We start from the raw sequence: 26264 nt of genomic DNA on the forward strand, positions 1-26264 counted from the left end.
CACTGTTTACCTAGTTTACAGGGTAATAGCATATCATTCAGCCTGCTTTGCTATGCAGTAAATTAATCCCAACATAATGTTAACAAGTAAAAATGGCTAGTACTACAATTATATAAATTTACTGCTTTCTATAACATCCTTTCAATATAAAACTCCATCACAGACCTCCATAGCCTTTCCATTGCTTACCATCATTCAATATTGGCTCCAAAGGACTAGATACAACAACAGTTCTGAGAAATAAAATGATGTTCTACAATAACCAAGCCTATAGCTATGCCTGGTAGAACCTGTCTGAACCAAGCCCTGTGTAAACTCATTCCCTATCTAAGAAAACCTGATTTTCCCCCCAAATTCTTTTTATATTTCATACATAAAAAATGTACAAAGACAAACTCTTTCAATGCCAAATTCTATATTATTTTATCACAAATTTGATCTAAGACAACAATCAATAACCTAAAAAACTGAACAGATTATCCGCTCAGATTCACGTTGCTATAAGGCAGAGTGTAAATATCCACAGACACTTGGCATGAAGGTCATCATAATCACGAGGCAGTTGTGAAATAAGAGATTTTCTAGTAGGTGAAAGCAAATATAGCCAGTAGTATCATTCATAAGCTTTTGTTCAAACACAAACATTTTGGTATATACTGACATCTAGGTCCCACTGCTGTTCAGTTTAGACAGGTTTCACTGTGTTCCGTATATTTATGTCTGTATGATCTTGCCAATGACCTAGGTATTGGTTACCAACTTACCATACTTACAGAGTATTTAACAGACCCACAGAACGCAATCAGCAAGACTTGCATTGGTTACCAGTGTAAAAAACTATTCAACATACCTATATCTGCTGCCTGCATGACCTTGCCATTTGGTGGCAGGTGCTGCTTGAAGGTTGGCATCAGATTGTCTCCCTTCTCATCATCATCATGACTCTGCAGAAAGCAAGAACACATATTGCCACTTGGACAAGACCTGTATTCTTTTGTTTCACAGTTATGCCTTCAGTTAATTTAACCCTTTCAGTGCGGGAACCGAATTTTAAAGGCCTTTGCAAACAGTTTGGATCCAGATGAGACGCCACAGAACGTGGCGTCTCATCTGGATCCAAACTGTTTGTTATTCTGATAGTTTTCTTTGAAAAAAATGAAGAAAATGCTAATTTAAGAAATTCAGCAGACGACATTTTTGCAGACGACAAATTTCCCAGCATGCAAAGGGTTAAGTCACATTATCAGTCAAAATAGCAACTAAGTTAATGTTTTTTTTAAACTTTTATGCATTTTCTTTAGTACGAACATTTTGTTCCTGTCTAATAATTTGTAGATTATACTTATATTTCAAATGAACAGTATGGATTTTAGTATAAGAACAAGCAGTGGTCTTCTAGAATTTGAACAACAACAACTTGCAATATTCTGTATCATGTAAACTTACCTCGTGACCCGGTTCATTCTGATAGTCGACCTTGACATCAAACACATACAGCCATCCCTCAGCTGTGAGACAGAGCAGCTGATTCTGAAGGGGTTATGATTCCTTATTAGGATGGCTTACAATCAAACTAGTGAATCATACATAAAAAGTATAAACAGTTATAATAATTTTACACTAAATCAAGATGTTTCTCTGCCATTTGTTAAATCTGCCAATGACTACAAATTAGCAAATATGGCTTAAGAAAATCAAGTTAACACAATTATTTCTTCTTAAATCCCACATAGGTAAAACAATATTCATATTTATTTTGATATTGTCTATTGAATCAGATTGAAAAATAGTTTGACCAGGAAAATCCCAAACCAATTGTAGTCCCTTTAAAGAGCTTAAACTAGGAACATTTAAGATTGACAACTCCTTTTTCTAGTGTCATTTTACACACTAACATTTCATAGGGAAAATTTTCAAGGTGCTGTCTTGGAAGCTGAATGACAAACACTGTATAATGTTACAAGGAGCAATTAAGGAGCAAATCAACATGTACATAGTGATGTATCCATTGCAAATTAATCTTAAGAAATGACTGCATCATTCTTTGAGAAACCTTGAATGATCAACAAGATTTTGTTTGTTAAGCATTCATGCAGTAAGCTTGATATACAGTCTGGAATACAAATTGGCATGTTACATCATTTTTAGAAAGCATGTAATGTAAAATTCACTCCGCTTAAAAACCGCTCTTTAAAGCTTTTCAGGATGGTCATCTTGTTTTCAATGCAGCTTTTGTAAATTTACATACCTTACAATTTCACTTAGAATAACAGGCATAAAGCCTGTGTCCCTAGCTTGAAGGTCAGGATCAAACACAATTTCATATCATTTCAATATGAAGGTTACTCTTTACAACTGGCTAGACACGTTGCCGGAATACATCTATAGTGATTGGAATAATCTTTGTAGACTTGGAGTTGACATAAAGACTTTAACCCTTTGCATGCTGGGAAATTTGTCGTCTGCTAAAATGTCGTCTGCTCAATGTCTAAAATTAGCATTTTCTTCGATTTTTTTCAAAGAATACTATCAGAATAGCAAACAGTTTGGATCCTGATGAGATGCCACGTTCTGTAGCGTCTCATCTGGATCCAAACTGTTTGCAAAGGCCTTCAAAATTCGGTTCCCGCACTGAAAGGGTTAAAAGAGAGTTATCATTTCAATGCAGGATGAAATTGTTAACTAATAGTTGTGCATACACCAATAGAAAACATGCCAATAATAAAAAAGGAAATTTAATTTATATACATTTTTAACAACTTAAACCAGATTTACCAAAAAAATGAAGTTCTGAAATGCCTTATTTTTTTTACAATTATTAGTCGATATTGATTAAAATATCACTACTGGTATATTACAATACTTAAAAAAGTAAAAGAATGACACAGCTCTTCAGTCTGACAGGCTGGCTCAGTTGGCAGTACGCAGGTCTGTCATTAAGGGGTTGCAGAGTTGACTACCTGAACCAGCCATATTACTAGTGTGGAATTTGGTTGGAAACTATTTTGTTTAAAGGTTATTTTCCCCCTTCTTTTGATTTAAGTAATAGGGCAGTTTTTAGCTACTGGCTTAAGGATACTTGCACTAGTATACCGCTTCGCTTCACTAACATAGCCCAACAACAGTGTAAGAAAATTAGAGGAGGGTTGTTTTTTTATGTTATTTAAATTCCTGTTCAACAGAAAGCAATAGCCAAACAATTACAATTCAGCTGAATACTGGTTCTTGTGTACAGTGTTTAACTCCCTTTAGAATAATATGTAGCATTCATAATAGACACTTATGATGTCTCAGAGGTTAAACAAGCACGTGCTCATGACCGGCCTGCAGGCCACTTAACCTTTATTCACTTCCTGTAGAGAATGACTAATAGCCTAATGACATTCATTACAACTATGTAGTAATTAAGTTTGTGATATTTCTTATTTCTAAACAACTGAAAATGGTATTGTAAAATTTACAAAGACTCCATCAGTTTTTTATTCCTGGTTAATATTCAAGTAAATCCTTCTTTAATATTATTTTTTTAATTTGGTTACACACATTTAAAACTAATATGCTAAACTGTAAATTGAATATCAACAAGAAATGTGTTTGTCAGAAACACTATATCCCCTTCTGCGCCGCTTTGATTTATTTATTTTTACCTTTGACCTTGAAGGATGACCTTGACCTTGATCTTTCACCACTCAAAATGTGCAGCTCCATGAGATACACATGCATGCCGAATACATGTATGAAGTTGCTATCTTCAATATAGCAAAAGTTATTGCAAATGTTTAAGTTGGCGCAAACAGACAGACAGACCAACAGACAGGGCAAAAACAATATGTCCCCGGACCCCCACTATAGTGGTGGGGGACATAAAAATAGTCAATAATACCAAACTTACTTTTCCTGTACTGTATATGTCTCCAACAGTGATGCAAGTGATCTATAATATAACATATTTCTGCAGAAACCCGAGAGATAATATATTGCATTGCATTATCAATAGACATGCAGAGATACAGAGATACTTTTATTTCCCCCAAATTTCACCAAGACTCTGGGACTCAATGGAACTGAATACATTTCATCAACTGAATTCTTATAAAGTTATAGCAAAAATGAAAATGAAGCACAACACGTAAATAAAATAATTGATGTTTTAGTACAAAACAAACTCACACAAAATGACTAGCTCACGCAAAAACAATTGACTTAACATAAACAAATCATAAAGCAAATCAATGACATATAATTTTATTTTTTAAAAAGAATGACTTGTTACATGAAGCAAATGTGTGTTTCAATTGAAATTTTCACTGTGTGCCATGGATGTGACAGGCGATGATTTGCTTTTTTGTCCCTGGCAAAATTGTTGCAAAATTAGATACATTTACAGTGCTAATGTGAACACTGCTTTATAAGACAGATTGCTTAAATAAGGTTAAATCCAAGGGTCTAGTTCTATCTTATTACAGCAGTTGTATGATATATTTGATATAAGATTCAGGTTAACGATTCCATGCGCACACCACCTCGGAAAGATTGATCTGTAAGGCAATACATGTAGTTTATGTATTAACAGTACATAAAACATTTTTTGGTCCAGCCAAACAGCCAAAATAAGTATGTGTATGCCCATCAATTAAAAGTACTTGCTTTTTCAAGGTTGTTAAAAAAACTTGACACATTTAAAAAATATAATAAATGTTTTTACCATTCCAAGATCTGAACATTTTCTCCATGGCTTGTGCCCTCTTCCTTTAAATATGGCCAGCGTACCGTCAATATTTCCAACTGCCAACTCGTTTCCCTGTGAGAACAAATATAGAGCATATCCTTGTTAGAACTCTTTGAAAATTTGAAGATGCTTACTTAGTGTATAAAAGAAATTAAAGAGCAAGAGAAGACAATACTCCAAATACAAATTCAAAACAAGCTGCTGAAAGAACTAAAATGTAAGCAAACATTGCATTTCACAAAAGAATTATCGTAATTACTCTTAGATTTCTGACACTTTAATTTTTTTTTTCGTGTCCGAAAATTTAGATACAAAAAATATTCAAAAAGTATGAGTGTAGGAAAATTTAGAGACATATATGTTATGTTTGTTTGTCAATTATTATACTGAAATAAATTCAATTAATGAATTTGCAAACATTTTATTGTGTTGTACTCCTAAATATTTGAAATATTTAAAAAATAATATTTTATTTTAAATAAAATATAACTTCACTTATTTGCAATCTCTTACCTGAAATGGTATATAAAAACGTTACAATAAAAAACAACAGTAATGCTTCCTGATAAAGAATCATTTCTATTGGGTGAAACCATTGTTTATTACTGTTATACATGGTAATCTACACAATAATGGAATTGTAATGGTCCATGGCCCTCAGTGCATTCAATGCCAGGTTTAATGACCTTAATAAGGTTGTAAAACTCCATGATCGCACGGTCCCAGATAAATAAAAACAGGGTGGAAATGTACTAAAATAGCTCTGTAAAATATACTGTCAGAAAAATTGGAGCAAGTAATTATTGACGAAAATCCGTATGTCCGAAAATAAAGTCACACATAATAATTATTTTGGCTAAAAAAGGGGATGTCGGAAAACTTAGTGTCAGAAAACTTAGAGTAATTACGGTACCTACAGAAATAACATATGTGTCGGAGATCCCCCCAGCCTCCGCCCCCACCTCCATTTGTATCATTCCATGAATTCACAATATTTAATATATAATACTAAAGGGTTGAATCACGCCAAAATAACCAAAAGGAATGCTAAAGGTTCATAGTTGGATAGCGGTCTTTACCGCTTACAACATCATCGAAAGAGGGAGGGAGAAGCTTCAGGCAGCGTAGGGGCTGGATGGGGCGGACCTGGAGAAGTAGATGATGACAAGAACTTTGAGAGGGTGGTCTTTTAAAGAAAATCAAAGTGTCACAGGCCAGTGGTACTCAATGTGCTTAACATACTGGAGAAACCATTCTGGGATCCTGGTCAATAGCTGGTGATGTCAAGAGCAGTCATAAAGATTATCAGCACACCCTTGGCGAAGTAGCCTTGTGCTCTAAAGAGTGGGGACACCAGACATGCATTGTCTTGAAATTGAGCACATTATAAGGTCTCATGGCCACTGTGCACTGGTCTATTTGGATTAAAATTATTTCTTTGGCAAATGCCCTAACAGCCCAGGCGAATTTAACCTACTTTGGCTCAAAATTAAATTTTAAATCGGACAATTACAGTCTACAAAATTAACCCATAGCCTGATCGCCAATGCGGTGAAATCTTGGCTCTGGCGATAGAAAAATTAAATATAGATTGCCTGAATTGCGATGAAAAAAAATCAGAGCAAATAAACCAATTAATAATCAATTTACGCATTTCAGGTGTAAATTTTAACAGTGACAACGCTTGATTACTTCTCTTCGTTTTCTATCATTAGTGATCTGCCTTAGATGTTATAGAGTGTAAAGTCTGGCTCTCGTATTTAAAATTTCGTAATACTTTTGGTAAACTGAACTTGCATTCTATGCCGATAAATGAAATAAGAGTGCGAGGGTTTTTATAAATTAAGTTAAAAGGTTGAATGTTTTTATTAATAGCTTGGAAATAACAAAATAACAGTAACAATGTTTTAATAATGATTACTGAATAATGATTTATAATAATTAATTATGAAAATAACATTGCAAAATATTGTAAAAAAAACTCTCCGTATCAGATGTGATGGAATAAAAGTTTGAAACCTGGAATACTGATTTGTTTACAATCTTTCCCCCCAATTGCAATTTATATATAACAACTGTTGTCGTTCTTTCATGATAATGTTACTATAAATTAATTTTTCTGGCTATGAAATTTTCCTCTGGCTATGACATTTTCATAGTTTGGCTATGAAGACAAAAAATTTAAGTTTTGCAGACTGCTATTAAGCACAAACACATAACCCACAATTTATTTCAGTGCAGAAGATTGAACAGTCACACGGGATGATAATATCAACAATATTTGAATTAACAACTTATAAACTTTAACTCAGTCAAGAGCAGATATTGCAAAATTTCAAACTACACAAATCCGAAATAATTTTTTCCACATAAAAAGCTCCTGCATAAACTGAAGCAGTATGGCGTCACTGGTAGCATAAATCACTGGCTCGAGGACTTCCTTACAGACAGGAGCATGAATGTTGTTGTGGAGGGAGAGAAATCAAACCCGGTAACTGTCGACTCCGGTGTTCCACAGGGCACAGTCCTTGGCCCTCTGCTTTTCCTCTGCCACATTAATGACCTACCCGATTCAGTTAAGTCATCGGTCCGCCTATTTGCAGACGACTGCCTACTTTATCGACCCATCAGAAGTCGCCATGACCATGAAATTTTACAACAAGACCTGAACAAACTAGAAACCTGGGCTAACACATGGGGCATGCGATTCAACGCCAAAAAATGCTACATCCTAACCATAAACCAGAAAACCTCAAAATTTTACCAACTCGAAAACCACATCCTTCAACAAGTCCCAGAAAACCCTTACCTCGGAGTGACAATATCAGAAGACCTAACTTGGAGCTCACACATAAATAAAATCACCAAAAAGCAAACTCTACACTCGGCTTCCTAAGACGCAACCTGAAACACTGCCCCGAATCCTGCCGTAAAACAGCATACTTCGCCTTAATTAGAACTACTCTAGAATATAGCTCCATTGTCTGGGACCCACTCCTTCAAAAAGACATCGATAAAATTGAAAAGATCCAAAAACAATCGGCGAGGTTCATAACCGGCGACTACTACACCAAAACACCAGGCTGCGTGACAAACATGCTGAAGAGTATGAAGATCCCACCTCTCCAGGAAAGAAGGAAGGCCAATAGACTTATCTTCTTCTTCAAGGTGGTTGAGGGGCTGGTGCCAGCAATGCCTAGCCAAGACTTCCTTACCCCAGTCCGGCAATCAAAGCGTAGAATTACCCCTAAACATTTCAAAGACTTCAAAGTAAACAATATCGTTGAACAATATTCAGTTAATAACTCTAAGTGTTTCACACCAATCCAGTGCAAGACCCAATTATACAAAAACTCATTTTTCCCTAAGACATTAATAGAGTGGAACAATCTTGAAGAAAGTGTTGTTCGCGCGGACACAGTTGACATATTCAGGTCAACTGTCCTACAGTGGGACTAAACCACCCTCTCTTCCGTCGCGCCTACACCGAAAGGTCCTGCGACGTACATATCCAGATCCAGATCCAGAATTTTTGTCCGAAATAAGGTTAATTGTGCAACCTTGTCGTTGTCGAAATCCCCAAGAATTATTGCTTGATTAAAAAGATTTCCACTGAATTCCACCTCAACTCGCTCTACAAAAGATACTGTACGCCACATTTACGGCGAATTTGCAATACCACTGTCCACAAACTCATAAACCTATCGTCTAGAATAGTGTTGTTGTTGACATTTTTGCATTCTGGGTAAGCAGACGATTGCTTTCATAAAACTTGCGCTAGATTCCGGAGATAGGCCTAGTTGGTACCAATCGTGATACATCGGCTATCTCGGATTCCTCCGTAAGATAGATTTATGAAATAAATCGTCTGCTGATCCAGACATTCGGTACCCCTCGCAGATTCAATCGTGATACATCGGCTATCTCGGATTCCTCCGTAAGATTGATTTATGAAATAAATCGTCTGCTGATCCAGAGTGCTCGCAGATTATCCAATCTGAACGCATCGGACAGTGGGCTACACCACACCGTCGATCGCCGATATGGCGGAATTGTCCGAGGAGTCCCGATTGGCAGATTATCATAATCGGATATCCGATGTTTGACGGAAAGGGCCGAGAATGTGCGATTGCTGATCCAGAGTGAGTTGGTACGTCCAGAGATATAGATCTCTGATACTTTGACTATCTCCGGAATCCTCTGCAAAATTAATGCAATATATATATAAGAGACATGATCGAATAGATCGACTGCTGATTCAGTGAGGAAATAACAATTGCCATTTTAGATTTTAGTGTACAGCAGTACTGTAGGTTAAAAAATCTACAACAAGATAGGCCTACGTGTCGTTTAACCCTTTAAGCGCTGGAACGGAATTTCGAAGGCCTTTGCAAACAGTTTAGATCCAGATGGGACGCCACAAAATGTGGCGTTTCATCAGGATCCAAACTATTTGCTATTCTGATAGTATTCTTTGAAAAAAATCGAAGAAATGGCTAATTTTAGAAAATCAGCAGACGACATTTTAGCAGACGACAAATTACCCAGCATGCAAAGGGTTAAACTCGCGAACACTCGTCGCTTTTTTAAGCAAGATAATTTTAAAAGATCGTGACATTTGAACTCCGGACACTTGCATTATAACAGAATATGTCAGCTGAAACGGATGAGAATGTTGTTGTTTTTTGACATTTTACATTGATAAAGTTCCAGTCTGCAAAACCTTTATAATGCCCGTAGTTTGATAATTGACTTTGACTAATTATGGCATGGATCTGTGAGCGAGAGACATGGGTCTTACATCTAACACTCAGATGCGTCTTTTTCATTTTCCCATCAGTGGAGAAGTGACAATATGTACAAGCAAATCAAATCAAAATTTAGTTATTGTCGGCATGATATAACATAAGCTACGTATAGCTTTTGACCGACCTAACACAGCAAAAGCAAATTGCAACACATCATTAATGCATGGCATACATAAGAAATAGTTATTAAAATAAAACACACTGAAAGCACAATTAAAGCAGTAACCCTATAGCACAGTATTGCAATGTAAGCAGAAATATAATATCAGTAGATCTATTATACATTCAAAGTTAAGAGCTGTGTGACAGATTGCTGAGCTTGACCCAAGGAAGGGGCCTAACCTACCATAAAAATAAAAGATGTAAAAATGCTGACAGAGAAAATGTATGATTCTCATATTTCAAATCTGTATCTCGTTACAGGTGGCACAATGTATCCATATAAATGGCAAGTTATTAAAAAATTGCTTAATGAATATCAAAGTTCATCTCCGAACACTCTGCATACACTCAAATCAGACGGTTTACCTACATTAGTAACAGTGACATTTGAGCCGGGCAACAGGTCTTGCACGTGACCTTCCGGCCACACATAGTAAACATATTTGGAAATCGTTAAATATTGGTGTGAGAAGCATTTTCAGAAATGTATGATTTGATGACGAAGGGAATAAAAAACCTTTGAAAAGAAATGTATCATAAAGTATGACATATGACCATAATACTATTTTCTCTTTGAATTCAAGCCTGCTCTAATGTTTCAAAGTAAATTCCTAATAAAATCATTTACTATACAGTTTTACTTTCACCTTCATCAACACAGATAAACCATCGAAATTGTCAGCAACTGTGACATAAGATTGGACCTTGAATCTTTTTCTATAATAACTCATTTCCATATTTTTTTTACGGAACTACATGTATATCAGATATTGAGCTGATTTTTGGTATGCGCGTCTACCTACATGACCGAACGATAAAGTGTGGCATTCGTTTCGGCCCATTGATATTTTGCGAAGTCATGGGCCTTGGACTTAAATGTTCACTTTAATAACCGTTTTCCTGAGTGTGTTTTTCGCAACTCATTCAGATATAAAGCTGATTATTATGCCCCCGGTAGGATGGCATATGGCAAATGGACTGTCCGGCATTTCATTATCCAGACTTTTTACAAAACGCTTTAAGATATTTGACCTGAAATTTGGTGTGTGGGTTTACCTACAAGACTTTCGGGTGAAGTATGACTTTCGTTTCGGTCCATTGATTTTTGGCGAAGTTATGGGCCTTGGACTTTAAAGGGGCTTGTTCACACTTAAATTGCATTTTTTGAAGTTTTTCATTTAATGCTTTAAATTCATAAATTTAAACATCGCAAATAACGTGCTCCAGTATAAAACTAAAATAAAATTAAAATAAGAAAGAAAAAAGTAAGCCGCACCAAGGCTCGAACCACTGACCCTTGGATCGGTTTTTTCCCCGACTAAATAAAGATTTAATAAAGAAACTTCCCGGTTCAAAGTAATGAATAATTTTCCATGCCACCTCTCTAATTGCTTCCAACATTATTTGTTTATCACAAATTATCAACGTCAGCAAAATTCAAACATACGACCTTCTGTATCGTTTGCTTTCATTCGCTGCTTCTCTTTCCTTGGCCAATCAACAGTGTTACATCAACCATTGATAGATTAAGCATTCAGGATCACAAAGGAGAATTGATTGATAGCGGATTTGTGTACAAGGTCATAATAAAACATTGTCTAGGGGCTCCACTGGTGAGAAAAATAGCGCGTATCCCCTTGTTTATGGACAAAAAAAACACATCTCTTTTGTATTGAAGGGGAGTGTACTGTGGGCCCTTTCATGAGAGAAAAATTGCAGTAGGTCCATTATTAACAAGAAATATCTTTAAAAAAGATATACGGCGTAAATAGTTTAATGAATGAGATCAAGGATAGCGAATGTCTTTTTCTGTGCAGTTCTTAGCTGCATCACACGCAGTACGGGATGTTACGGGGAGTTTTCGCGGCTTATTTTACATTATAACATATTGCTGGTCATAAACCTATAGATACAAAACAGAAAACCAAAAGAAGAATGGAAGTGAAATTTAAACATATGAGTCAACCGGCCACACGAGAAGTATCCGTATTTATAGGCGCGTTCTTCGAACAAACCTGTTTTAGTGGTTTGTCGGGCATTGCTATTTGATTCGATTATTAACAGTATCAATTATCATCGTGCTAATGCTTAAAGTGATATTATGGGCATTTTGCACTGTTGAATTGAGCTGAAAAGAATTAACAAGTCAAAATAGTTAGTTAAAATGTGGTTACTGATTAATTATCTGCAACTCACCTTGCTACCAGTTGTTTATAAAAATATATTTTATATTCGATATTCTTACGTGACCCACCCAGTCCTGTAAGCTGAAATGATCCGTAAAACAATTTCGTGTCTTTGTGTCGTATGAACAAATCTGCACTAAAACTAAATTTAGGTTCAACTCGTAAACGCATGATCAGTTGTCAAACGAAAGTACGGTTGATATTCAAATGCATTATTTTTCTCTTTCTGGTATATTGTTTTAGTATGATGATGCTGCATTAATTAATATAAGTGTATATGAAGTAGAAACATCAAAAAAAATCAACGGTTGCGATAGACACCTATAAACTGTTACATGCTCATAATATCACTTTAGTACATTAGGCAATATGGACGAATAATTATTGTTAAATTTATCAACAATAATATTTATCATTGTATTGTTGAAAACACATTAAGAATCTATTATTTACATACCATAATTATATTGCTGAATATCTTCATTTAACATATTTCTAGTCTAAAGAAAATTCCAGGTCACCTAGTTCACGGATAGCGTCTTTATTATATAACGATTATTTTACTGGCCGCCAACTCCGGTGATGACCTGTATATAAACTCTGAATGTCCGCGAATTGACCCGATATACCTCGCGGGTTGAAATGCAATGCTTTAAAGTGAGGCCTCGCTTCCATTGCTCTTTATACTTTTACATGTTAACATGTTGACAGGAATAAGGAAGTAAGTACTAAATATGAGAACATAGCCTTTTAAGTATAAACGCTCTTGCGCTGGTAATACTCTGAAAATAAAAGGTGTACGCACAAACTGTATTGATGTCGAGAATTGAGTGTAAAACTGTTCTATCTATTAAGCCTTTTCATTCGAGATAAAATTGTTTCATACAGTAAAACAGTGTTACAAAGACGCGGATATGTTTCCAATGTTCTGGTGGTATACTCAAATCAGCCAATGGAATAAATGAAGTGTATTCATTCGTACCTAGCCGCGGGAAATTTTATTGGAATTTTATTGGACACTTACAAAGGTCAGGCTAAGGTGAAAAGCTGGCTTATGCAGCTTACGCCGAAAAAAATTCTAACTTGACAGCCCATGTCCCCCCCCCTGCGTACGGGTCTGTAATTAAAGCAAATTTTCTTAAAGAAAATTTGCGGGGATCAAAGTCGAGATATAAAGTAAATATTTTTACTGATATAGCTGGAAATTGAGCGTAATTTAGAAATGAAACAAAAGCAATGAAGGATATAAAAACACGAAAAATAAATTTCTCAGCACAAACGTTGCCATCTTGACTATCGCGTGATTACCCATCTGTTATAGATAGTATATTTCGCTTCCAACGGTTAAATTTTGCGTAGCGCAGTGGTAGCGCATCCGCTTGTGATCTTGACATTACGGGCTAGATAACCGGCACAGTACATATTCATTCTTCATTTTGTTTTTCTTACTATTTAAAAATATGTTAAGTCCATTAAAAACATTTAAGATTTGTAAGCAATCATATCTTATGACATTTGTCAAATTGAAACAATGCCAAAATCGTATCACAATTACATTAAAATTAGGATGGGAACAATGTTTGGATCAAATTATCGTAGTTCCACTTGTTTTATTCCAATAAATACGTTCCTAACATTTTATTGCATACTCAGTTATGTGTTGTTTTATTACAAAGTGAATCTCGTCGTTTTTTATTTTGAGATAACATACTTTTCGATGTTTTATTAATGGGGTACGTTACGTTAAACCTTTTAGATTTTAATTCAGTCAAACGTTCCTTTAACATAAACTTCAGCATAAACTTCCCGATATCTTGCCAACGGACGTTCAAGCTGTCGGCGCTCTCGTTTTACCTTTGTTTTGTTTTAGAATTGAACACATTTGACTGTAAAAAGAGTTATCGTGGCAGCATGTAATGCAGCTGCGCTTTGAACAAAGATATCAGAGATAAGAGTTCCCGCTATGGCACACCACAACGCAGTATACATGTACGTGTAACGAGTCAAATGTATGCACAGCTCAGCGCGTGTTATATTACCCATGCAATAATCACATGCCATTTTAGTTGTTCGCGTAGCGAACAGATAATGTTGTTACTGAAAATTTCAAGTCAGTACGGCTTATCTACGGATAGCCTACTTCCCGCCACACACGCCGTATCCGCGTGAGAAAGAGTTATAAAATTTATGCAAGAGGTTTGAGTTCTCCAAACTATATTATTCATAAATGGAAACATTATGTGAATATCGTGTTAAATGGAATATATTTGAACGGAGCTTATATAGAAAAGAATCAATAAATAATGTTTGTATTATACGTGTCGCGGAAGAAATTATTTATGAATTATTAAAATAATCCACTATCTGCTGCGTCTTAATGACGTAGTACAGGTCATTCATAATCTGAGGCTATTAATAGATTCGGGAAAACAACGCAATAGTATTAGGTTACGCTTGTTTATACATGTTGTATTCTCAATTTAAAAACGTTGAACATGAGTTCAACAATAACTTCAGGGATACGATAGACAACAACAAAAATGCTTCATAATCGCTTAAACCGAATATAAAAAAACAACAAATAAAGATAACAAGAATTATCTGTTTTGTAATCTCTTTCATGCTTCTACAGCGGGGTTAAATTTGATATTTCTGGGAAACGTTCTTTTGTTCTCAGAAGATAGCGACGATCTTTTGTATTTAATGGTGCTAACAACGAAATAGTATAAGGTTAAGCTTGTTTATATTCACAGTTCTCAATTTATAAAACGTTGAACATGAGTTCACCAATTACTACAGGTATACTATAGACAACCTCAAAAAATGCTTTATAATCGCTAAAACCAAATACAATGTATTAAAAAACAATTCAAGATATTACTTTTAAAAAGGTAGTCGGCGTAAATGCTTACGTTGAAATAAAGTTTGCAATTTATGTTTCTAAATAAATAAACTGAAAACAAAAAAATTAACTATTGTGTTTGTTTTTTCACTTATAAGTCGCATATTAACCGCATGAAATGTGTATTATCATTGTCAAACCACAAATTAGTGTAAGTAGAAACAAATTATACTACGTGAGTGCACATCATATGTGTCCTCACATGCCTTATTATGAGTATATTTCTTCACTATCGAAATTTATCGTATCTTAATATTTGATTTAAACGAAGTTTTCTTTCGACACATTTAAATCACACTTTCATAGCCGCGTCATGCGAAAATGGGTCTTATTCGTTTCGGTCGGCGTATCTTAAACCCAACATGTGAATTTACGCAGTCTGGTCAGAGGCGATGCTGTTCGGTAAAAAATACACTCAATCTGTTATGGTCTCATTATGTATCTCCTGACCAGACTGAGAGATGCGCAGGCTGAATGGGCTATATATATATGATGGGCGCATATGGAATAAGACCGATTTTCGCATGACGAGGGTCATTAAAAATCTCCTTGCGAATTGTAAATGGCACATTTTAGAACAATGCTTTTCGATACAAAATTGAATTCAAAATAGCAAACTTGTAAATAAGTGCAGCCTATCAATGCGTTCAGGAACGATTTCCAGACGTGCTGACCGAGTACGGCAAACATTTGGGTTGGATAATTAAACGATTTTCCTCTTATCGGGACACTATAATATTCCGGGTATGTTTGTTTTCTCATCTTGAAAGCAAAACTGTGTTTATCGATAGTCAATTATATATTCCCCGGACGATTAAGTGAGCGAGTACTGACCTTGAAATTCTGCGAAATGGGTTTTAAAGCGTAATTGTAACTGGGCAACAATTTGTGTCGTTTGAACATACAGAAAGTAGTACGGACTTCCTTATACTGAACAGTGCTACATCCTTTGCGCTGAGCACAGTCACGGTGATGTAGCCAAAGTTCAGAGGTTTTATCTCGAATCAGCCTATGAAATATTCGAAAATATTCACGCGTGTCTGCTGACGTTATGTAAGAGTCATTTAAGGTGAAAAGCTGGGTAAAACAGCTACGCCGAAAAAGCGCATTAGTGCTTTATACCTATGTTTAGGTCAGAGTTGTTGACACCGTATGAACTGCTAGGGTAACAAGTAATGCATAAACAACAAAGTACGGGTCAACAGGGCTGTCTTTATGACTACCTAATTCGTGAGTAAAAAGTATTGCTCGCAGATTTTTTATATATTCATTTTTATCAATTATCTTATAGTATACATGTGTATTTTAAATTTGTATATGGTGTCAAAAATCAAAAGTTTTGTACAGGGAATTTTCATCATGAAATGATTTTCTTAGTGAGATAGGTATTCGATATTCCAACAATATTCATTTAATATGATGGTGATTGCAAATTGTCTTTATATTCAGTTCTTTTTACCGTTTTCATCATACTTTCTATGCTTTCAGAACGTCCAAAAAGGGCCATGTTTTGTCTAAGATGTCTTTACGAAATAAATAGGATGATAAAAAGTGCACACAAATCTCGACCCGTGCGTTATGACACACTCTTTGAATGGCGTGTGTTCATTTCAAACTTGCGATTAATTTTGAAAAATGAGTTGCGTCTTAAATTATGCAATAGCGAACAACTTGAGTGCCTTCAGCGCTTTGATCAACATACGCAGTCAGCGTGTCGTTCTAAACTATTTTGGACATTCAGTAAACTTCGAGTCAGGAGGCAAGGGATCGGACGGATTTATGGTGATGGTCACCTGTCCGTATATCTTCTCTTGGAGGCTCACATGATAAGGCCAAATAAAAAAATACCTCAATGGTTGATGGTCCCTGCATTGCCGGAGGATGTGTTCAGCTGTTCAAGACATGTTCAAACGTTTTTTTTTTTAAAACAAACAACAATTGTTTAATTGGCAGATATACCTGTAGTTATACAATTATTCTGACAATTGATATATACTTGTATCGCATTTAAATGCATGTTGCTAATACATCAACGCCACTTACTAATTGTTTGTTGTTTTCAATTGCATACATGCATTTTGTTATTTCGTATCAAATGTAAGGCGAATCGTTAAAAAAACCTTCTCTCTTTGTTATTAAATACCGACTAGTTGTTGGGTAACGCAAGGTAAAGCTAAGCGTAAAACCGACGAAAATCCCCTTTGAAGAGAATGTACAACACATCTCATTGCTTGAGTAGTTTAAACTTCCTTGTCGTCACAAGGAGGCTTATATAACATGCATAAATAGGCACTTTGCCCAGAGGAGATTCATGTAAAATGTTATTCACATCATGGCTGATTTGTGCCCTGGTTTTTGCCAGCGGTGCGAGCGCGGACAACACAACCGTCGTTGACGTCTATCCGCCCGGAGACCCGAGGCATTGTCTGCGGGGCAACAAGGAACCACGGTACCGATTTGAGGTATTGCCCGGCGGCGGATGGGATAACCTCCGTAATAAAGACATGGGAATGATTGTGAAGCTGAACTTCTCCCAGTGCCGCACAACGGAGGACGGTCGCTTCCTGTTACCGGATGGAGTCTACACGGTTCCTATGAAGGCAAGCAACGTTGAGACCAACGCGAACCTTTACGAGCACTGGAGTAACTTCTCCAGGTAAGAAGTTTAAAAGCTAGTTTGTTCTAATAGAGGGCGTTTTTTTAAAAATAAACCTTTAATGCATTTGGTGCGATTGGAAATGGTATAAAGTTAATCATTAATGTTAACATCACTCTAAATTGACAAAATAAAAAACAGTAGTTTCAGATTTGCAAATTGTCGTTGTATTTATGATATTTGCCAGAAAAATGTAATACCAAACATTTGCTGTGCTCTAAAATTTCCATTATGTGCATCTTTTGACGATTTAAAATATGAAAATTATAAAGCGTTACAAACGTGAAACGATTGAATAATTTGGAGAGTTCTGACGTTATTGTTATAGTTTGTGACATGACTAGAATTCGTATATAAGGTTTAAAATAGTTAGAACCGATTATAGGCACGGAAGGTCGAGTAGTTTCATCTCTAGACTTGTACTCCAAGAATCGGTGATTCCAGCCCAGTTTTTGATAACTTTTTTTCGTTAATTTTAATTTTGTGTTATACTGGACATAATTAGTTCCCATGTTCACTCTTATCAAATTTAAAACATTTAATGACGAACTTCAAAACACGCAAAAGTCTGTAAAAAGGTCCCTTTAATGGCACAGGTGGAAGTAACGTACCCAGGATAGTATGTTTCATATATATATTTTTTAGGAGCCCAATTTATTCAAATAAATATATAAAATCATGTTTAATGAGAAAACAATTGACAAAGAGCCATGAAAAAAAATCCCCACCCTCTGATATTGGAATCATAACAAGGTCATTAACTAGAATTTATCATAGACCAGTCTTCGCTGGCCGCAAAAATGTCAAAAGTAGCTTTAATCAAAAGCATCCATTGATCCTCCTATGGGCAATCGGACAACCTTTCAAAAAAAAGTTAACTTCAAAAATATCTGTCCAGCCGTTAACTCACAGTCGGTCGAAAACCGAGCAATATTTTGAAAGGTTGTCCAATTGCCCATAGGAGGATCAATGGATGCTTTTGATTAAAGCTACTTTTGACATTTTTGCGGCCAGCGAAGACAGGTCTATGATAAATTCTAGTTAATGACCTTGTTATGATTCAAATATCAGAGGGTGGGGATTTTTTTCATGGCTCTTTGTCAATTGTTTTCTCATTAAACTTGATTTTATATATTTATTTAAATATATTGGGCACCCTAAAAAAATAAAAAATAAAAAATACTATCCAGGGTACGTTACTTCCACCTGTGTTTAATGGTACATGTCACTGATGCGATGTAAGTAGGCAACGATATACCATCTACATAATTATACTGCTTTGTCGATAGAAGTCAATTACTTAATTACTTCTGAATTGGTGAAAGCGGAAGAGAAATACTCACTGATCTCAATAGACGGACAGTGTACAGTAGTTAATATATAGCAAATGCAGGAACGAAGTCACATGACTCTATATTGAAATGTACAGTTCTTTGGTAACGAACCTGTTTAAACATGTGATTTCGTTGTTTTGTTCATGTGTATTGTGTACTGGTAATATTATTGAACACCTTAAAATAAATCGAGCCAGTCTATGCAATTACTGGTCTAAGTGCATATGCATCATGTAGCGCCATATATCATCATGTATGGCAAGCGAAATGCACATTAATTCCTTAAACCACGGTTTAAAAGTTAACTATATAGTTAAGAGACTTTGAACCCGGATTCAAAGTGCCGTTTGCACATGAAATCCTTAAACCCGAGTTCAAGAGTTTGAACTGCAGTTCAATGTGTGTCTAAAAATAGATACAAATCTGTTATCTGAGACGACCAATTAGCGAAGCTTAAACCACAATTAGCTATATATAGAAGGCAAATGCCGCGATTTCATTGGTCCTCTCTTAACTATAGGGTTAAGAGACTTTAAACTGCGGTTCAAAGTCTTAAACTGCGGTTAAGAGGCGCGGAATGCACATTAATTATTTAACAGTTAATTATATAGTTAAGAAATTTTGAACCCGAGTTCAAAGTGCCGTTTGCACATTAATTCCTTAAACCCGAGTTCAAGAGTGTAAACTGCGGTTCAAAGTCTTTAACTGGGGTTAACAAGCGCGGAATGTTCATTTATTAGCGAAAATCCAGATAAGGCGGAAAGTGTCACTTTACGCATAAGCATTATGCCCAGTTTTCTCAGAACACGACACAATTATGCATGTTCAAAACCATTTCTAGCTACATTTTCCCACATTCTCTTTCACTATTGCTTTAACTTATATTTTTATGGGACCGTTTCATCAAAGATCGTACGACAATCTTAATTTATAACTTAAATTTAAAAACTAAAAATATACAAGCTGTTGATAAATAGCTCCGCAAGATATAAGCCATCGGTAAGAAAATGATGAAATAAATGATTCTACTAGAAATAAGCAAAATATGCTTCGGTATGTTAAAATAATGTTTCTTTGAAATTCGTGTCGTATTCTAAATTTGTCGTACGATGTTTGATGAAACGGGCCCATACGAATATAAGCTAATGCAAGAATTTGACAGTATTTGAGTGATCTCAGCTATATCATACTCTTTGACACACTCAAATACTGTTTACAGAAAATACTATATTTGTAACATAATAATACTATGTACAACAACCTCAAGGTAGACATAATAATACAAATTTGTAGTCAATGAAATTAACAAACTATAAAATGAATCATTAACATAATTGTGTCGCGTTCTGAGAAAACTGGTCATAATGCTGGTGCGTAAATTGTTACCCCATATTAGCCTGTGCAGTCCGCACAGGCTAATCAGGGACGACATTTTCTGCTTTTGTGGAATGTTTCGTTCAAATGATGTTTATTCTTAGCGAAAATCAAGTCAATGCGGAAAGTGTCGTCCCGGATTAGCCTGTGCGATCTGCACAGGCTAATCTGGGACTATGGCAAGCGGTTCGACGCATAATCCCAAGAAACTAGGTTTCTCATGAGAACCTAGGTTCTCAAAATGAGAACCTAGGTTCTCAGAATGAGAACCTAGGTTCTCGCTTGAAGATTGCACATGGCGTCAAGAACCCAAGTTTTCAAATGAGAACCTAGGTTTTCATGAGAACCTAGGTACTTATTGGAAAACCTAGGTTCTCATGAGAACCTAGGTTCTCATTTGAAAACCTAGGTTTTCATGAGAACCTAGGTTCTCAGAATGAGAACCTAGGTTCTCATGAGAAACCTAGTTTCTTGGGATTATGCGTCGAACTGCTTGTCATATCCGTGGTTTTCATTTGGGAACCATAGGTTCTCTGAGAACCTAGGTTCTCTGAGAACCTAGGTTTTCAGAAAACCTAGGTTCTCATGAGAACCTAGGTTCTCATTATGAGAACCAAGGTTCTCATAGAACCCAGGTTCTCTTGAGAACCTAGGTTCTTTGAAAAACCTAGGTTCTCTGAGAACCTAGGTTCTCTGAAAACCTAGGTTCTCTGAGAACCTAGGTTCTTAGAGAACCTAGGTTTTCATAATTACGCGTCGGACGGCGTAAACTTGCTCGTTTGGAATACGGGACACATATTATTCAGGGCGCAGGATCAATGGGGTTCACATATGATTACACACGGGCTGGACAGAATGAAAACACGCCGTTAAGAACTTTATTTTTGCAGATATCTCAAGTTATTGAAATATGTTCGCAAAGTCTTTAGCGCATAAGTTTTTCTTGCAGTGTTGCCGATATCTTACTATTGAATAATACATTATTACACATAATCAATAGGGATAAAACTTGTATTTTATACCATAATGATTGCTTCCTACATGTAGGTCACAGACAAACTTAAAATAGAAAACTGTACCGTACAGTCGTTTGAGGCCCGAACAAGGGAATTGAATATTTGAAACTCATTTAATGCTGTAACAATATATTATGTAACGATTGATCTGAATTTTTAGTCTCAAAATAATATTTACAATTAAAGATGTATTTCATAAACAGTTCAATTTTTTATTAACGTGTTCAGACCAATGTCGACCGATTACTTTACTAATTTCATTCCTAAATAACACCCATGCACGGAAACATGAACAAGAGGCGGTCACTGACGGCTAATGCCTGTGGTCACAAATATTCAACAGATAAGTTTCGTAGAATATTACTGAGCATTGTCTGAACATTGTTCAGAAAATGCTCTTGGGGAGAAACATTCACGGTTTCACGCCTATTTCTATTCATGTTACACATATGCCGCCAGCGTGTACCAAGCAATGGGAGACAACTGGTGGAGGTTAATTATGGCACGCGGTTCGACGCATAATCCCAAGAAACTAGGTTTCTCAGAGAACCTAGGTTCTCTGAGAACCTAGGTTATTGAAATCCCAAGAAACCAGGTTTCTCACGAGAACCTAGGTTCTCATGAGAACTTAGGTTCTCATGAGAACCAAGGTTTATGAAATCCCAAGAAACCAGGTTTCTCATGAGAACCTAGGTTCTCATGAAAACCTAGGTTCTCATGAGAACCTAGGTTTCTCATGAGAACCTAGGTTCTCATTTGAAAACCTTGGTTTACGCTTGAGAACCTAGGTTTTTCATGAGAACCTAGGTTCTCATAGACACATAGAACTTAGGTTCTCATGAGAACCTAGGTTCTCATGAGAACCTAGGTTCTCATGAGAACCTAGGTTCTCATTCTGAGAACTTAAGTTCTCGTTTGGTATCCTAGGTTTTCAAAAGAACCTAGGTTCTCATTTGAAAACCTAGGTTCTCATGAGAACCTAGGTTCTCATTTGAAAACCTAGGTTCTCATGAGAACCTAGGTTCTCATTCTGAGAACCTAGGTTCTCATTCTGAGAACCTAGGTTCTCATGAGAAACCTAGTTTCTTGGGATTATGCGTCGAACCGCTTGCCATATGGGACGACGCTTCACGCACAAGCATTATGCCAATTTTTCTCAGAACACGACACAATTATGCATGTTCAAAACCATTTCTAGCTACATTTTCCCACATTCTCTTTCACTATTGCTTTAACTTATAATTTTATGGGACCGTTTCATCAAAGATCGTACGACAATCTTAATTTATAACTTAAATTTAAAAACTTAAAATATACAAGCTGTTCATAAATAGCTTCGCAAGATATAAGCCATTGGTAAGAAAATGATGAAATAAATGATTTTACTAGAAATTAGCAAAAATATGCTTCGGTCTGTTAAAATAATGTTTCTTTGAAATTCGTATCGTATGCTAAATTTGTCATACGATGTTTGATGAAGCGGGCCCATAAGAATATAGGTTAAAGCAAGAATTTGACAGTATTTGAGTGATCTCAGCAATATCATACTCTTGGACACACTCAAAATGCTTTAATGAGGCCTCCGAAGGGGTAATGAAAACTGCCTTAAAAACTTTATGAAGTAGGGTCCTGGGAAGTATACTTCGTACATTTTGAATAAATTGTCTTATTCAGGCAAATGAAGCAAATACATTACAAAAATGATTATACATATTAAGGATAGGCTTCTGCAACAACATGCATATCGATAATATTGATCAACTTTACAAAAAAACCTAGATAAGGGGCGATTGTTTAATAGTAGGTAAACCACATTTGTAAACTAGGAATAAATCGGCCTTTTTTGTGGAGATAAATAACGAAATACACTTTTGTACATACAAAGTCTACATCTTAACGTGTTTTTTTCAATCGTAATCACCTACCATTTATTGACCTTTTTGCCATTCAATAAAGCATACACTTAAATTAAGAGTACGGTTTATGGAATGGCAAAAAGGTCAATAAATAATAATACCGGTTTCACGGTCCTGAACAAGGGGTTTCCGTGCGTATATATGAAAAAAACTGCATATTTTACAAATTAAACTGTCTTTGCATGTACTTGTATATTGAAATCTGTTTACTAGTGATAATGAGTGACAACAATCTAGCATTTAATTATACCATAAATCTATACTTTTAATTTATTTTACGCAAGTATTTTATATCCCTATTGTGATCAATCGTGATTGCTTGTTTTCATGATATTTCGAACACTGCAGTAACGTACGATCTTTTAGCGTAATAGCAGAGGTTACATTTGCTGGTACCCGTTAAACACGTTATTATTATGTTAAAACTGTCTAGTATATATACTATAATACTATGTAGGTCATGTTCATCCATTTCGGACAAATATCTTTTTGTATGCCCCCGAAAGTGGGCATATAGTGATTGCACTGTCCGTCTGTCTTTCCGTTACACTTTGCGTTTAGGTTTCGAAAACTGTGAAAAAAAGGGGCATATGCCATCCTATGCTGACAAGCATTGTTTAAACATGTTAAAATATTTTATTAAAGCAACTGTTTAGTATTTGGCTTTAAACTTTGGCTTAAATGTCTGCTCAATATGCCAAGAGATGACATGAAGGCATCATAAATTGTGTTTAATGACCTGCAACATGTGGTTTAACTTTATTCAGGGACCTACACAAGTATAGGTCCCTGGAAAGGCCTGGATTTATGAATGCCGGACGAAAACCCTCCCGGATAAAAACCCTCCCGTCAGTTTTATAGGGGCCGGACGAAAACCCTCCCATGAATGAACGGGGGCGGACAAAAACCCTCCAATGAAAAAAAAACAGGGGAGGACAAAAACCCTCCCATGAAAAAAACGGGACCGGACAAAAACCCTCCCGTGAAATCTGAGCCACGAATTCAAGTACCAACGATGATTTATGAATTTTTAATCCGAAATCGGTCTTTTCCGAATGTCATTTCCGACATTTGTATTTATTTTGTAGTCGGTTATCCGAGATATTTATATTTTGTAATAGTGACTTCACTTCAGTAGGTAACATTACACTATATATTGACTAATTAAAATATTTCCGAATTGAAATGTTATTTTACACCCAATTGACGTCAATTATATATGTTTGAACTAAGATTTTTATTATTACTTAGTATGATAAGAACTACGATTTTCATGATTACTTTGTATGAATAACAAGTAGGGTGTTTATATAAAATACATTAAATATCAAATTGTGCGCCGGCCAGTGCATTAAGAACATCAAAGTCGTGTTTCTTTTTTATTCATCATCGCAAAAATAACAGAAGTGGACACAGGCTTCCCAAGACATTCTTTATTTCGTTTGTCTTCACGCAGCTTCATCGCTTCGACGTGAAACTGATCTCCCTCATGGTTGTGACTTGTGAATAAGTTTATTGTCGTCATATTTATGTCCGTGACTACAGCGCCCTTACAAGACTTTGTCGCGCGTTGAGAACATTCCCAGCGTATAGTCGATTTTGACGTTTTCTTCTTAGTGTAGACGAAGCCATTGTGCGCGAGTCTTCACTTCCATTTTGGATGTATGCCTTAACACAAACAAATTGCTTTTTTTATATGTTGCAGATTCACAGTATGATATTTGAGCAAATGTTGTCAGCATTGAGTGATTTTTTCGGATTAATGAATGCATCATTGTGTGAAGCAAATACATTTGTCGGCGTTTAATTGGTTTTAATTGATTTTTTGATTAAACTAATAAAACTCAAAGTAGTTGCAGATTCACAGTTTGCTATTTTGAGTATTTTGCGGATTAATGAATGCAACAATGTGTGAAGCAATTACATTTGTTGGTGTTTGATTGCTTTCACGGGAGCGTTTTTGTCCGCAGTTGCAGATTCACAGTTTGCTATTTTGATATATATTATTGTATGACATTAACTAGTTAATTGTTATGGTTAGCTGTTTAGTGGGCCTAAATAACCGAATCATTGACATATTTGACAATACAGTATGCTTTATATATTGTCTGCAAAAAAACAATTGAAAACGTTACAGTCAAAGATAAATAAAATAAGTAATTAAGACAAATTAGTTACATGCTAACGAATTGTTAGTTGTTCACAGAATTTTACTTTCATTTTCGCAAAGTTTTCAGAAACTTCCCGGAAAGCACGTTTTTTGCATGAATGAGCGTATGACGCGATTAAAGGTTGCACTGTATCGTTTTGCATTCAATCTAAATTTAAATTCACTTGTCTATAAATAGCCTCTTTTTATGTTTTAATTGATGTTGTTATCGTATTGGATTATCGGATATATATGCACATTAGAAAGCGGTATGTTTGCAGTTAATGGATACACATTTTCTTTCAATTTCACACCCCTGAAAACAAAATACACAATACACACAATGGGTAATTTTGTCGGATTAATGAATGCAACACTAAGTGTAAAACTTCTTTTACGGGAGGGTTTTTGTCCGCCTCCGTTTTTTCATGGGAGGGATTTTGTCCACCCCCGTTTTTTTAATGGGAGGGTTTTTGCCCGCCCATGTTTATTCATGGGAGGGTTTTCGTTCTCCCCCTATGAAAATGACGGGAGGGTTTTTATCCGGGAGGGGTTTTGTCGTATTCCTGGATTTATGACACCCTGTTTTAGTCTGGACATTATCCGATCATATCGAGATAATCGGTTAGTGATGAACAAAGGGGCAATTAAACACTGGGTTAAAAAGGCTTAAACAAAGAGTGTAAAAATTCGTGTGAACAATTAAATAAAAACAATTACATTTATCAAGAGGATTTATTTAATCTGTAACAAGGTAAGTTTTTACAAACATATAATGGTTCAAATCAGTTAATACTATATGTTGATTACATAAAATCAATCTTTTTGTTCTTTGTTTTCGTCCTTATTTGTGTTCGTTCATTGAATTCAATTTATTCTGAAAGAATTTCCATTTCTGAATATTTTTTTGTTCTTAAAAATGGTCGCGAAGATGTGCCAAATAGAGATTGTTATGGTAACCGTATCACGATGCGGTTCATCAAATGCAAACAATAGCGAAATGGCCGCTGTCTTGACGGCCAAAACTTGCGC

At 35.7% G+C, this 26264-nt stretch overlaps 2 protein-coding genes across 7 annotated transcripts in view; one reads left to right on the forward strand and one right to left on the reverse strand.

Moving 5' to 3' along the window:
• The window catches only part of LOC127871479 (KICSTOR complex protein ITFG2-like), a 30261-nt gene extending 21772 nt beyond the window's left edge, over positions 1-8489 (reverse strand). For 2 of the 6 annotated variants that reach the window (XM_052414437.1, XM_052414436.1), the window contains exons 1-5: positions 8215-8488; positions 4706-4801; positions 3893-3934; positions 1447-1530; positions 851-944 (exon numbers count right to left, since the gene is read on the reverse strand). In XM_052414437.1, the coding sequence (XP_052270397.1) occupies positions 851-944; positions 1447-1530; positions 3893-3934; positions 4706-4801; positions 8215-8388 (490 nt within the window). In that variant the 5' untranslated portion in view covers positions 8389-8488. Of the gene's footprint in view, positions 1-850; positions 945-1446; positions 1531-3892; positions 3935-4705; positions 4802-5646; positions 7564-8214 lie in introns of those variants that run through there. The other 4 variants (XM_052414442.1, XM_052414440.1, XM_052414438.1 and 1 more) reach the window with 3 other exon arrangements.
• Positions 8490-17060: 8571 nt separating this feature from the next.
• The window catches only part of LOC127871474 (macrophage-expressed gene 1 protein-like), a 28010-nt gene continuing 18806 nt past the window's right edge, over positions 17061-26264 (forward strand). The window contains exon 1 of the mRNA XM_052414429.1: positions 17061-17443. Coding sequence (XP_052270389.1) covers positions 17106-17443 — 338 coding nt within the window. The 5' untranslated portion in view covers positions 17061-17105. The remainder of the gene's footprint in view (positions 17444-26264) is intronic.

Source organism: Dreissena polymorpha, chromosome 3, assembly GCF_020536995.1.
Source record: "Dreissena polymorpha isolate Duluth1 chromosome 3, UMN_Dpol_1.0, whole genome shotgun sequence".
Classification (NCBI taxonomy): domain Eukaryota; kingdom Metazoa; phylum Mollusca; class Bivalvia; order Myida; family Dreissenidae; genus Dreissena; species Dreissena polymorpha.